At 40.4% G+C, this 15176-nt stretch overlaps 1 protein-coding gene across 1 annotated transcript in view; it reads left to right on the forward strand.

The window, feature by feature from the left end:
• The window catches only part of VMP1 (vacuole membrane protein 1), a 112079-nt gene that overhangs the window by 41638 nt on the left and 55265 nt on the right, over positions 1-15176 (forward strand). Inside the window, exons 7-8 of the mRNA XM_075264790.1 lie at positions 7227-7394; positions 11109-11240. Coding sequence (XP_075120891.1) covers positions 7227-7394; positions 11109-11240 — 300 coding nt within the window. The remainder of the gene's footprint in view (positions 1-7226; positions 7395-11108; positions 11241-15176) is intronic.

A 15176-nucleotide genomic window follows, 5' to 3' on the forward strand; every position in this document is an offset into this window, starting at 1 on the left:
GGAGTCTAAGATCTGACCACAGCAGTCTCCATTGTGGTCCGATTTTAGACTCTGCCTCCTCACAGACGAGCCTCTGGCAGGACCATCGTTAGTTGGCCAGTGTACAGCATTCGGCCAATCAAAGCAAGGACGAGCCTGCGGCAACTCAACGCTGGTTCTGCAGCAGGCTCGTCCTTGCTAGTCAGGGGAGCTGGCAGCTTGCTGTTATGAGGGAGCTGACTTTTTATCAGCGCAACTGCAAGACTATAATGGGGTCCGTACGCTTTAACTGCACAGCGCTCCTCCTAAACACTCTCCTCCTGCTATTCGTGGACTTGGTGACTCTCCTTTAGTCGAATAGTGGTCTCCCCTGAAACGAGCATTTTTTCCCATAGACTATAATGGGATTCGATATTCGATCGAGTAGACAAATATTGAGGCTCTACTTGAAACAAATATCGAATCTCGAATATTTCACTGTTCACTCATCTCTAGTAAAGAAGGCTTTTGGGTAGTGTGATGGAAATTGTTTGGAACAGGTAGAAGAGTCTAGGGGAGTATGTTCATTTTTAACATGTTAATGCAGCCTAACCAGAAAAAGTCTTTAGTGTCCCAGAGAGTGACATCAGCAGGAGAGTTTGTAGGATTAGTAGGAAGTTCAGTGAATATGTATCAAATAAGGCACTAGGGAGGTGCACACCCAGATACTTTCATAGCTTTCCAGGATCCCGGAAAGGGAAATGAGGAAAGGAGACTTTGGTCTAAAGGTGTTGATACGGAAACGGTAAAGGGGTTTTCCCATCTCTTCTTCTTACTTCCTGTATTCCTTTTGAAATAATCAAAGCCACCTTCCCCAACTTGCAAAACAGGACACTATAAAGTATTGCAATACGTTTTATGATTTATGATTCCTTGAAATCTAATACAAATGCTGATCAAATAATATACACATGCTTCTAGAGAATGGACTCGGATAACAGACTGTTACCTGTGTGTTTACATAAAGGGATAACAGACGAGACTTTTTCAGCAAACGCAATTAGCTGAATGGCAGAGGTGTAGATAACAGTGAGAGCAGTGAGGAAAACTCTTCAGCTTACATAAATTATCAGTATAGAGCGGATCCTTGTGATGGGAATACCTCTTTAAAGAGGACCTTTCATCATATTGGGCACAGGCAGTTCCATATACTGCTGGAAAGCTGACAGTGCACTGAATTCAGCGCACTGTCTGCTTTCCCGATCTGTGAGCCGGGTAAAGCGCTATCGGTCCCGGTACCGTAGCTCTTCACAGTCAGAAGGGCGTTTCTGACAGTCTGTCAGATATGTCCTTCTCCACGGCAGCGCCTATCACGCTGTAGAGTGTGAGCGGGGAGGAACGCTGCTATCATTTTTACTTTGGGATTCCATTATCGCAGACTATGGCGGAATCATGGGGCGTGTAAATAAACTAGCCTTCCTTAGGTTTTAGCTACTAGGCATACAGTATTGACAATGTCTACTTTGTTGGCGGTAGACCCGCTATTGTTTACTTTCTGCTGTAACATTTTAGAACCGCGTAAACGTAATCCATTACAATGTACTGTAATATGAATGTATGCCTCTGATGTATACAACAGTCTGTTGTGTGGACCAGTTCTACAGTACATTGCAGATGCTTGTTTTTTTTTCTCTGTGGCTTATACAGTTACACTTTATTAAATATTCATATAAATCTTCTGGTTGAAGAACATTGTATTTATCTTTACAGAATTAATTTTTCTTTTGTTCTTGGAGAATGTGATGTCATACAAAACAACTAGTGATTAAAACTATTGTAATGTATGGGTGTATCCATTTCTCTCAAACAAAGATTACCTTTTATTACTGACACTGTACATGTGCAGTGCATAAAACATACACTGCATTTGTATCAAAATAAGGCTTTATTTGGTCAAAGAGTTTTCTATACAGACTTTGGCAAATGGTCCTCAGGACTAGCTCCAGGGAGATGAAACTGTGGCTTTTGCAAATATGAACGTTTAGCAGAAGCAGATGTCCAAAACATATTACACAGACCCTGCCAAAACCATAGGATAAAGTCACGCTGACTTCATTTTGGACAGCTGGTTAAAGTTGTCAAAAGCAGGCACATGATGCATTAAGTCAATGTGGCGATGATATGGGAAGGAAGGGGGGGGGGTAGTCTGAGAACTCTTGTATGTGTTTACCACAGAAAGTGAGTTGTTGCCTTATTTTACAGTAAGGAGAAAAGTGGTTTTCTTCATTTTCCAGAACCCGTACAGTTATTTTCCTTAGTGCCATTTAGAGGATTATGCTGAGTGTCCATCGCACATTCAGCTTGTTCGCTTCAATTATGCAGCTGCGCTTGTGAAAGGAATGATGCTGTTTTGTTTCCAGCACTTATTTTGCACTGTAAGTCTTCTAGTCTTATGACTTGCTGTTTTTATATTCTGTTTTTTCTGGCTGCAGCTCAGCTGGAATAATAGGCGGCATGACCTGTTACTGGAAGTAGTGCCGGGAGATCATGATGTGCTTATTACATCTACCCTATTCAGGATAACAGAACGCTGTATGAAAGCTGAAGTCTAGGTTGCCAAAGATTTCTTCACAATAACAATTGTACTAGTAGCCGAACTGTAAGGAATACTTTGTATTACTTGGTTCTGGTAGGTTAATTCATAAATCCACCTTGTTGAATCGATAAAACCACCAGCAAGGAGGTATTGTATTGTCCGCTTACTCTCCTGTTCCAATTTTTATACTTATTATTAAAAACGAATAAGAATTTGACTCCAGTCCTAGAGATCAAGTGCAATCTACCTCTACCTCTACAATAATGAAGTGATGGTTGCTCCTATATAATAGAAAGGAACATGTAGGTCATCTACCCACATGCTTGCAAATCCGGCCTGGTCATCTCAGCTGGTAACTTTGACAGCTGCTTTAATAAGTTCTGCATAACTAGTTACATGATCTGAAAGACTCCCTGGTGAATATATGCAATGGGAACATCCGGTTATCATTGGAGCCTATTTTTATCAATCACCCAGCCATTGTGTTTGCGCTGCTTGTAGTAAGGCTATGTTTAACACTTCGTCAACTTTCATAAATTGAGTGGATAATCGAAAGCTTTAAAACCACTGATATTGCCTGATTTATTTCACCTTCTATAGATTGTGTACCTTATGCCCAGGTCATACCTTGTTTCTCCAAAAAAAAAAAAAACCCTACCTCAAAAATAAGCCCTAGCTTGATTTTGCAGGGTTTTTGGAGTAGGCTTTAACTATAAGCCCTACTCCAAAAATAAGCCCTGATTACAATCAGCGCCTCCAACGATAAGTTATGTCACATGACGTCAATGACCTCACAGAGACGGAGAATAGGTATACCGTTGCTGCCAACCATCCAGTACATTTGCCACACTATCTACCGCCATTGCAAAATCTGCTCACCCATTACGAAGTCCTGCTGCAGAGTTCCGCCTCCTGAGTCCGCCTTCCTGGGTCTCACCTCCCGGCTGCTACTATTCAGTGGGTTTACCTATGTCACCAGATGTCAGGTGCCACCCCTGCATGCTCCCACAAATGCAGCCACTCTATTACAGCACCTCCCCCTTAGCCTAAAGGAGAGTAGATTGTGTGGCATTGTGCCGTCTCTAAGAGTGTTTATAGAGAGCGTGCCAGTAATTTTAAGCACCCACCCCACCCTACACCACCAATTGTGAATGTAAGTTAGGGTTACTAACGATTTTACAAGATTTGCCTGAAAAATAAGACCTACTCCGAAAATAAATCCTAGCTAGGGTTGAGCCGATCTTGAGATTTCAGGATCGTTTTTAAAATCCGATTTCTGATCATTTTACATTCCGTCTTGATCCCAATTCCGATCCCAATGCAAGTCAAAGGGATTTTTTAAAAAATTGAAGATCGGGTTTTAAAAACTATCCTATTCACTACACAGCATGGAGTCTAAAAAATTGAACGTTTTAATTGTTAGACTCCACGCTGTGTAGTGATTAAAAAATATCCTCTGGCTACTTAGTCCCCCCTGGTGTCCACTTACCTGCACAGATCCGCTGCCGCTGGTCCGGTCCCAGTACCCGCCCACACTCTCCTAAGCCACAATCCCCACCTTCTTCCTGGGTCTGTAACACTTACCTGGGAGGTGGGGGCAGCGAGGCGAGCAGAGGAGCTAGAACAGTGGAGACAGGACCAGCGATCTGTGCAGGTAAGTGTTAGCTACTAGAGATAAAAAAAAAGAAAAAAGAATGGTCGCAGCCGGCACGCAGGGGGTTAAGCGGCCGGACGCCGGCACAGGCTGTGTGCCGGCTGCATCCATTCATTCCTATGGGACCTAGCTAACATTGTTAGCTTTTCCCACAATGCTTGGCCAGTAGCAAAGCATTGTGGGGAAATAACCTCCTACCTCGATCCCGCCTAAAAAGATCGGGATCGGAATTCCGATAGCGATTGCGAAATGTGCTCGATCACTAATTGGAATCTGATCTTTTCCGATCCCGATCACTCATCTCTAACCCTAGCACTTTTTATGGAGAAATAAATAGTATAAGATTCTGTTTTATTTTTGGAGAAACACGGTACTTGTCATTACCATTTGCAGATTTGGCTTGAACTGTGTACGCCACTTTGTGAATGATCTTCATTGGATGTGTAACTAGGGTTCATTGAACCTTATAATGAAGACATCAGACTTATTGTTCATTCTGAATACTCATGTGTACTGTTGTTGTTTTTTTTGGAGGTCAATGAACCGAAATGTGTATTTGCCAAATGAATAATTCTGTTCAGAGCTCACATACAATAGATACACTCTGCTTAGTCCCCTTATAGTCATAGCAGGAGAAAAATGAATGAATTGTTTAATGGATGCATCACAATACAGTTTAGCTGTGGCTTATAAGGGAAAATTTGCTGATACATACACCAGTTTTCTGGTGTAAAAAGTCACAAATGTTCACAAAGGTCACACTTTGATTGTTATTCTTTAGAATTGATGGAAGAAGTAAGCTGTGTTTATTGGAAAGAGGCTTGGGCACATGTGGCCCACCAGATTTATCATGATGTAAACTACTTGTAGCAGACATAGATTTGCTATACTGGAAAACCAAATTGATAAAGATAAAGATAAATTTTGGATTCTCTGCTTAATCCATCTTGCTAGGGCAAGACTGACTGGACTGACAAGTATCATATTACATCTTTAGTAAGAAAACTGTGGAAAGGGAATGGAGGGCAGCAAGAGCTGAGTTAGAAAGGTGGGACACAGGTACATGCGCAGTCTACTGGAGCGAAAAAGAAAGTTAATTTTTCTCCACGTCCTCTATTTACAATACTTGTCCTAATATAATCCTGTTTATTCTTGTGAGCGTGACATTTAGAACAGATTCTCTTCTATATTGTCTGTTGTCTATGACCGACATCATAAAGGCTAGTCGATACCATTGAAGAAATGGAAAGTGATTGAGAGACAATACATTGGGGAAAGTTTCCAGAAATAGTGTTATTTCCCAGGTACACGCTATACTATTGATATATGCAAGGTTTGTTGAAGGCTTAGGTGCGAAGGGGTTGTGCAACAATTAGATGTTTACGGCATATCCACTGGATCATTTTTAGAAATAGATGCAGATCCCAGAGGTGAAATCCGCAACCAATAAATTAGTTGATTAAACTTATATTTATGTGTGCTCGTTCTCTGGGGATACGATTGACTTTCATATGAACAGAGGACTCAGAGTGGGCTCAGACATCTACACAGCCTGATCTTTATGTAGAATACATTCATACAAACCTTTCCAGCCTTGATGAAATGAATGAATGTTCACTTTAGGGTGTTTTTCTGCCATATTATACTTTTACACTTGCCTAAAGGTATAACAACAATTGCTACCTTCTGTACAGGCTAGACCATGATCCAAAGACAATGTCATACCATGTGCTCCCCCCCTCCCCCTTAGTACTTCCTCTCCTAGAGCAATACAGCTAAGAGACATGTTCCAGGAAGATATACCTGGAGTACCGACTTTGGCACAGATGCGGAAGGTTGCTCACCCTGTCCTACAACATTAATAAAGCAACAAAACTAATCTCTTGTTTAGTTTCAGATACTTATAGATTTAGGGTGTTTGTCTTCTGAGATTTCCGAATATGCAAAGGTTATAACAATAGGTTAATGTTTGCCGGCATATTGACAGCCGCATTTACTGTAGTCTGTTTCTTTTTTATCACATGACATCAAGTTCCTATAAAGCATGCTAGATTTATTCATGAGCATTTGACCACACGGTGCCACTGTTTAGTAAACCAACACATCTGACTTTACTGTTACCTGCATGGATCTTAGTGTTAGAAGCTATTATCAACTATTTTATTACATAGCTATGAGTAGCATGATGCTGCAAGCTGCTGACTTAGTCTGCCAGATTTTGATATCATGTCCTTGGTTCAGATGTGTGCGGTCAGCACACTGCCTGCTGCACACATTGTGCTGGAGGAGTAATTTATGAAGACCTTTCTAGCAGATTGTATGTTTAAACTTTTCTTTTTGCCCAAACTTGCTCATTTTCCTATAGAAGGATTGTGATGCTGAGAATGAAGAGACAACTGGTCGTAGTTCATTGCTCAGCAGGTGGCCAGGGCACAACTGTGCAGGGAAAAGCTGTAAGGGGGCATTGTACTCAGAATTATAGCCCCTTCATTCTCATAAATAAAACTCCGTCTGACCATAAACTGATGGTATGATAGCAGGGTGTCATCACACCATGTACCACACCATGCCTGTGAATTTTCATTTCAGCTATTCACATATGAGCAATCCTGATTGAACAGTGTACAGTCAGGCTATGTTCACACCTTTTTTTTTCCTCCACCGATTATCAGGCGGACATTGAGGCTGTCTCCAACGGAGACTACAGCGCAGATGTGGACGTAGCTGTACTCTAAACACAGTCTTAACTTTTGTATTTCTTGTTTAAAAGAGGACTTCGACTCTCATGACATGTTTGTATTAGAAAATAACTGTATTTGTCATTAAATTATTTCGGAGCACTTTTGAACATGTTGTATCTGTTAATTTACCAAGAAGAATGTGACTAAATTGACAACTGAGCATTACCACTTTGAGGGTGAGGCACTGCCAGCGTCAGACTCTGTAGGGACACACTCCTTTGACAAGGGGGAATTTTGCGTCCTATAACTGTTTACTAATATTCTTCTTTCTTTTCAGGGTCCACACATAGCTTCCGTGACACTTGCTGCTTATGAATGTAATTCTGTCAATTTTCCGGAACCGCCATATCCAGATGAAATTATATGTCCAGATGAAGAGGCTGTAGAAGGTAGCATTTCCTTATGGACCATTATCTCCAAAGTCAGGCTGGAAGCCTGCATGTGGGTCAGTATAACAAATGAATTCAGTCTGGGTCAGTGTTAATAACTAAAACAGTTTGTACCTGCATTCATTCGTGTCAAAATAACAATTCTATAGCAATCTTTGTTCTTCTCAGTTCCTCTATTTATTTATTTCTTCTGAAGCTACATGATTGGAAAAGCACTGAAAATATTCCCCTTTTTCTGCTTATATAGCTTGTATCCATGCATAGTCTGGCTCTGTCCACTCATCAATGGGAGTGTCACTGTTTTGCCACATCATACATTTCCATAAGGAGCGTAAAGAAAACAGAGTCCTTCAATAAGCTAATCCAGCATTGTAAATGGATGTTCACATTAAGATTTGGCTGCTTGTTAGCATCCAGTTGTAGGATACCACTGGAAAAATCATATTCAGACTTACAATAATGGATTCATTGAACCAAAAGGATTTTTTTTTTTACTAGAAGATCCCACGCTTTAGTGACTGTGAAAAATGTGTAGTAATAGAACTACAGAAAGGCACTAAAGGTGTATCCATTTGGCTCTGTTTCCCTATTAAAGTCAATAGATCTGCTGTTAGCTAAGTTTTTCAGGTTTTCCAAAATGCAGTATGGTTATGTGAATGGCCCTTTTACATTATGGAAAATGCAATGGTTTACTAAAACTGACATGTCAGAAGAACTTAGCTTTAGCTATGTATAAACATCTCGCTTCTGAAATAAAGATACTGTACACTGTGTCAGAAAACCTCCTGGGCTATACGTTAAAAGGAGTCTCCCACCACTAAAGTTACTTGTATGCTACTCCTATGTGGCATAAATAACATACTTTTTATGTTTCAAGTGCATTGGTGTTGCAGAGAATCTATCAACTTTGAATCTATTTTTTTTATACTAGTATTTATGTAAATTTATTCCAACAGGTACAAGGAAAAAAAAATATGTAAGATTTTACACAAGTCCAAGTGCATACAGCAATGAGTAGATAATAAGATACCAGCGACCAGGCATTCAGACTAAAGACAGACACAAACGGAAGTAGTAGGGAAGAAAAGGAAGAGCAAGAGAGGGAAAGAAGGTTGTGGGGGTAGCTGTGGTATAGATGTCACAAATTTCCCAGTATACAGTAGCTGTCCCAGAAGGTATCAATGGCAGGTACAGTATTGTTGAGAGGAGCAGTCAAGCATTCAAGATAATGCACATCCTTGACCCTAGCAAGGAAGTCCGTGTCTGAAGGGGAGGGGGGGCATCATCACAGGGCAATTTAAGTCTTGGCTGCTGTGCAGAGATATAAGAACAGGTCAGCAGACCTTTTGCCCATCTACCTAGGAGGTAAATTTAACAGGTATATCAAGGCATTAAGAGGGACTCCCGGTATGAACAAACCATCGGTGATACCCTTAACTCGCCTCCAAAAATCATGTGTCAGGGGGCAGGTCCAGAATATATGGTAAAGTGTGCCCACCTCAAAAAGACATCTCCAGCATATTTGGGAAATAGTGAAATTCAGGGAGTGCAGTAAAGCTGGTGTATGGTTCCAATGCATGAGAAGCTTGAACCTGTGTTTCCCGGAATGTCACACAGGACAAGGATTTTACAGGTCGCCACTGTATAATTTACCATTGAGCGAGGGAAGTCGGGTGACCCAGAGCTTCCTCCCATCTAGCCATATATCTCTGTGTGTTGTGTGCTGGGGAGTACTCCCTCTGGACAGGAAAGGAGTTGATAAATGGCAGAAATTAACCTATTTGTACAGATCCCTGCCTTGCGTAGTCTCTCAAATGTTGTAGGGGGGTGAAATTTCAGGGAACCAAACAAGGTGGATGTAAAGTGCATGATTTGACAATAATTTAGTGTAGTTTAGGGGATGTTCAACTCCACCAGAAGATAGTTGAAGGGCCTGAGCTCGAGAATTCGTGGATCCACTACATCATCAAACGTAAGAGACCTGCCCTAGACCATGCATGATCCAGGGAAAACAGGCCCTCTAGGAGGAGTGGGTTATTCAGAAAGGAAATCGTAGAGGGTTTACAGGACAGAGGAGGCGCAGGTAAACCAGATGTGAAGCGAATTGGGGAGGGGGGGGGAAGAATGGATCCACAAGGAAAGCATTAGAACTTTGAATCAATCTCTAAATGAACTGTCCAGTGCACCCAAAGAGTTACTACATCTGCACTGTTTTACCCTGTGGTTCCTGCGCATCAGAATCTATTAATCGTTGTTGCAAGTGGGATTTACTGGTTGGCAACCATAAGCAAAAACTGATGGTCTGGCAGGCACAGACACACCGCGGTGCACTGAAAAGCTAATTTGTTTACAAATTAAAAGTTCATTTTCTGACTGCATATTATTATTATATTCTATTTTTTAATATAACTAATTCATAGGATAACCCTGTGCAACAAGATTGACATGCTGAATTTTTAACTATTTAGAAAAAATGCAGTAGATCATACATTCCTATACTTAGGGCAAAAATATACTGTATATTTTTTTAAATAAAAGCAATGGTACCCTGTAGGAGACTTATGCCACTGGAAGCATATACATGACTTATGTCAAAGCCTGTAATCATGATGAATATTGGTAAAATCTTCCTGTCATCCTGTCATATACTACAGATGAAAGGGTGAAATGTAATGTGCACAGAGCCTTACATTGGCCATTCGTGAGTTCATATTGTAGCACAGAATTTCACATGTAGCAGTTTTTCTTAAAGGGTTATTCCCATGAACATTAACAAAGTTATATTTCCAGACAATTATTAATAGTTCTACATTTTTTCAAATATAGATAAGTATTTTGTCTTGATCGGTTGCCAGTGGCTACAACTTCAATGCAGAAACTTTCTATGGTCTGGGACTTGTCAAAAACTCAGCCATGATTTCTTTACTGTGGACATGTTATCAGGCAGGGATACTAAATGGACAAGAAGATAACCATGGCTGGGTTTCACAGTACACATAGTTCCTGCATTTATAGTCCTTTACATTGGCAACCGAGCTAGAAAAAGACCGATACCACTGAGCTCATTAGAGAAAATCTGTAAAAATGTTTAATAATTTATATTTGCAAAAAGGTTTAACTTTTCATTGTCTATAAATGTAAATATTATGTTCGTTAGAAAGCTCCTTTAAATGTTATGTGAAACTCCATTAGATCTGTTAGAGGGGTTCCATCCAGATGCATCACATATCAGAATTCTTACAAGATTGTATCTGTTCTGTGTTTCTCTTTTACTGTACATAAAATATCCCTATGGCATCTCAGAGAAGTAATACTCAGGGCTGTTGTGTCGGGAAGCCAAACCACTGTCTAAGCCTCTTCTATTCTTCCACAGCTCGACACCAATAAATGCCTGACAGCCATGGTCAGGCAGATGCAGTAAAGATCCTTTAATTCACTATAAAACTAGTGACTGAATTCATGTGAAAGTAAATATGCAGCAGACTAATTACCTAAGTATACAATATCAATAATTGTATAATAGAATTAAAAATAATTCAGCAATTTATTTTGAAGTCTGAGTCAGAAACTTTCTTCTGATTACATCCAAAATTGGTCCCGGACCCGACTTTGATTCCACAGCCCTGATGTTACTAGGTAACACTGTATCTGCCTTATATATTTCAAGTACATGTATGTTTTCTGAAGAATTTTTTAAAACTACTCTTGCCATGCTTTTAACTAAGTGAATTTGGATAATGGTTTTATTTCTTTGTTTTATTTGCATTCAGGGTGCTGGCACTGCCATTGGTGAACTGCCTCCATACTTCATGGCCAGAGCAGCCCGTCTGTCAGGAGCAGAACCGGATGATGAGGAATATGAGGAATTTGAGGAGATGTTGGAACATGCCCAGACGGCACAGGTGGGAATGACAATCCTTTATCTAAATCCCACACTCACATTATTTATAAAACCACCATGTGTTTACTTACTTATCGTAGTTGCTGCTTCTGTGAAAAGACTCATGGCACAAAACAATTTTAACAAAGATAAAAAATAAAGGAAAGACTGCCTTCCCCATAACTTTTATTGTTTAATTCACATGATCATTAAAGGAAAGCTTTTGGTTCCGCTAAAATCCTAAATTTCATGGGTTCAGAAAAATTGTGTCCCACTCCTCATTTTTTTTGTAATTTATACTGCGGACGACTCCTTTAAATTGTGCTGTTCACAGTTGTTGAATGCTGGCGATAAATCTGTGGCATTGTTTGTCTATCCAGTGTAAGCCGATGGCTGGAGGTGTATATCTCACCCTGATTGCTCAGATGGGCGAGATTGTAAAAGTCCTGAAAAGTTGTTTGTCAGCAAACAGCTAGGCTTTGCTGAGCATTCTTTTTTATTTTAAATCAGATAATTTTCATTAACAAATTTTTCTTAACATAAAATCAAACAATCGACAAAACAACAGCAACACAATAACAATTCAAAGTAAATATGGGACACAATCCGACACATAAAGAGGGAGGGGGGGGGGGGGGAGTCCATTAGGACCCCCCGCTAAATCTCCCGAACCTCCTTTGATTTCCATGTAAAGAATAGCATTCAGGGGATCAAGGAAACAGAGAAAGTTGAAGTGAGAGATCTGTTCCTAATCAGAGACGGGGAGGGAAGGCCAGGTGTGTCCAACCATGCTCCCCAAATTTTTTCAAATTTAGTTTGGGCCTTTCTCTGTATATATACGCCCCTCTCCAGCCTAATAGTATTATTAACTCTAGATATCAATTCCACTAGAGAAGGAGGGCTCGGGTCCAACCAATGATAAGCAATCAATTTTCTTGCCTGGTATAAAACCCTGGACAACCCTATAAAATCCGGGCTTTCCGTGTCCACACCCTCCCCCAAAAGACCTAGGAGGCAAACTAATGGTGATTGCAGAAGTGCAATAGAATACACCCGGCCAAGCAAGGGCTGAGCATTCTTAAAGTGCTTTGCACAAGGGCTGAATTTTTAGGGAATGGCAGGTAGGTTGGTAGTGAGACTTGTCATTCCCATCCCTTCTGGTCCACATCTTGTGGACACTCCTGCAGGCATAAGAAGCCTGCTAGGAGACCAGACTTTGTCAGAGCTTGGCTGGAAAGCCACCTAGAAGGTTGTGACTACCTGAGAGGTTCCTGACTACTTGAACTGGTTACTATTATAGGTGAGGCAACCAACTTTTGTTTAGTTAGAGTCCAGATGGGCAGGTGTTTATTTTGTACTTTACTTTGCTGCTGCATGTACCGCTGACTATTGTAGTGAATAAAACACTACACTTTGGACTGACATCTTGGAGTCTGTATCTATGCCAATTATCCTGCAACCCCGTATCTTGACACTAGTCTGATATTTAAACAACAAATTAGTTTAGCTTAAGCCAAAAGAGTGGGCCAAACGTTTGGTTCAGGTTTGGTACAAACTTAGACTACTCCTACTTTCAGCTAAACCATACCCCTTTCTTATGAAGACCCCCCCCCCCTTTTTTGTAAAGATTGCCAAAAAATGTCCACAATGCTTGATAAGTGCAGCACAAGTTATGTAAGTCAAGTGGCTTGTTTTGGGGGGTTTTGCACAAATTATGGCAGAATTCTCTACCAGTGTGTTTGCATTTTTTTTTCATTTCCTTGTTCTGGGTGGCCAAGCTTACATCTTACATCACCTTCATGGTATTTCTCGGGTTTATCCAAAAGAGAGTGATGTGAAATGGTACATGAGCCAGAAAACTGAAAGGTCAAAAATTAGAGACTTTGGTGCTCAGCTATTTAGCATGAACGCTAAAGCCAGTTTCACAGGAGCGTAATATGACAATGGATAACCTGAAGTTTGGGTGACCTTACACACGGACTCACTTTTGTAATCTGTGTAAGTGACAATTTAAAAAACAAAAACAAACACTTGTTCATTTTATTTGTTGCATATGTTAAAATGCCACTCTGGCTTTCCTTGAAGAAGCACTACTTTGTCATACTGCAAATCCTGCCCTCACTGTTTTTTTACACTAGTGTTTGGCGCATGTTTTCCGTGTGCAGCCCTCTTTATCTCAGATTGCTGACCTTGTGTTAGGTGGTGTGATTGTTTAATCCATATGGAATTATTTTTTTCTGCATTGTCTGTATATCCTCTTGTTTTTTCCATTCTTCTTTCATTTATTTTTCTTCCAAGTGTGTGAGTTTTTTGCATGCCCCTGTATTACGTTTACTAGCTCCAAAATGACCGGGTCCTTCTAACTAGCTCTATGCCAACATGATTTTAGTGGCTACATGTACTGGCCTAGTGCCAGCTTTGTCTGCAGTATCCCTTTTGTCCTGTTTACTTCCAAAATAGATTACGTTATCATTATGACACACAGCTTTTGTCTGCTTTTTACATTTAACCAGTGATTTTTGGAACGGAGTAACAATGTTATAGGAACACATCCTGTCTATTTCCAAATGTTGGTTTGAACTGACTAAAGAAATCATGATTTATACTTTATTGTAATCCCACAAAGCAGACCGATTGTTAAACTGACCTCTGACCTGGTGAATGTCTGGAACTGGACAATTGTGTCTGGTAACTACCTTCTAAATAGGAGAGTTGTAACGGAGGCGTGTGTGGAAGAGAATTGGGAAGGGGGGGGGAATATTTTTCTAGTATACTTTTCGTGTGAAGTATGTGTTTAAGGGGAGGGCTATTACTGTAATACATATTTGATGCTGGGCAAGCCATTCTGTTTTGAGGCATATATTGTCTCTAGCTGTAGATTTATCTAGAGTATTTTGCTTTTAAGGATGAGCGGTTCTATCGAATACAGTAATAACGGGGGGTCATTGGATCGGTTTAATCTAAAGCCAATATGTCTTACTTTCAGCAATATAGAGCAGTGTTTCCATTTTTTTATCTGTATAGAATAATGCATCAATTTTTATCTTATTTAAACAATGAAGCTACCACAGCATCCATCCCAGCCTTGTAATAAACATTTACATTGGAAACTTTCTGACATACAGAATATGGGCAAAAGTATTGGAACACCTACACATCACACCTACAGAGGCTTTTCATAAGCCATAGGCATTAATATAGAGTGGCCTCCTCGACTTTTCTCCAGACACAGCTTCCACTGTTCTAGAAGGATTGCTGTAAGATCTTTTAGTACGGCTCTGGGGTTTTTTTGCCCATGCTTCCACAGTAGTTCTTATGAGGTCATGCATTCATATTGGACAAGGGCACTTTGCTCACAATCTCCATTCTCGTTCATACCAATAGTGTTCAGTGGGATTGAGGTCAGAGGTTACTGTGGGCCAGACAAGATCTTCCACACCAAACCCACACGATGATGCCTTTAAGGACTTTGCTTTGTGCACTGGAGCATAGCAGTGCTAGAACATCAAAGGGCCTTCCCCAAACTGTTCGGAGAAAGTCGTAAACTTACAATTCCAAAATGTCTTGATACGCTGAAGCATTGGTTTTCCTTCATTGGAACTAAACAGCCTAGGCCAACCCCTATAAAAAAATTAAAAAAAAGTCGGAGCTTACAGTCAAACAGGACTGAGCCGCAAACAGGCCCCGTGATGAATGAACCAGAGGCCATTGTCTTGTAAGAGGAAGCAGCATGCCTTCCAAAAAGAGCAAAAGCTTCTCTTTTTTTGCTGAACTAACTCCAGACCTGAGAAAAAAGCCAGATTTGGCCCACGATTAAAGTCTATGCTTGCTTTAATACATCGCATAGAAATTTTGGTGTTTGGCAGAAGACTAATGACATTTAGCGTTGACAAGTTGTGAACTTTCTTGTTTTTTTTTCCCCAAGTACTGCAAAGAAAAACTAATATCTGTGTGATGT

Source organism: Leptodactylus fuscus, chromosome 2 (assembly GCF_031893055.1).
Source record: "Leptodactylus fuscus isolate aLepFus1 chromosome 2, aLepFus1.hap2, whole genome shotgun sequence".
In the NCBI taxonomy this organism is placed as follows: domain Eukaryota; kingdom Metazoa; phylum Chordata; class Amphibia; order Anura; family Leptodactylidae; genus Leptodactylus; species Leptodactylus fuscus.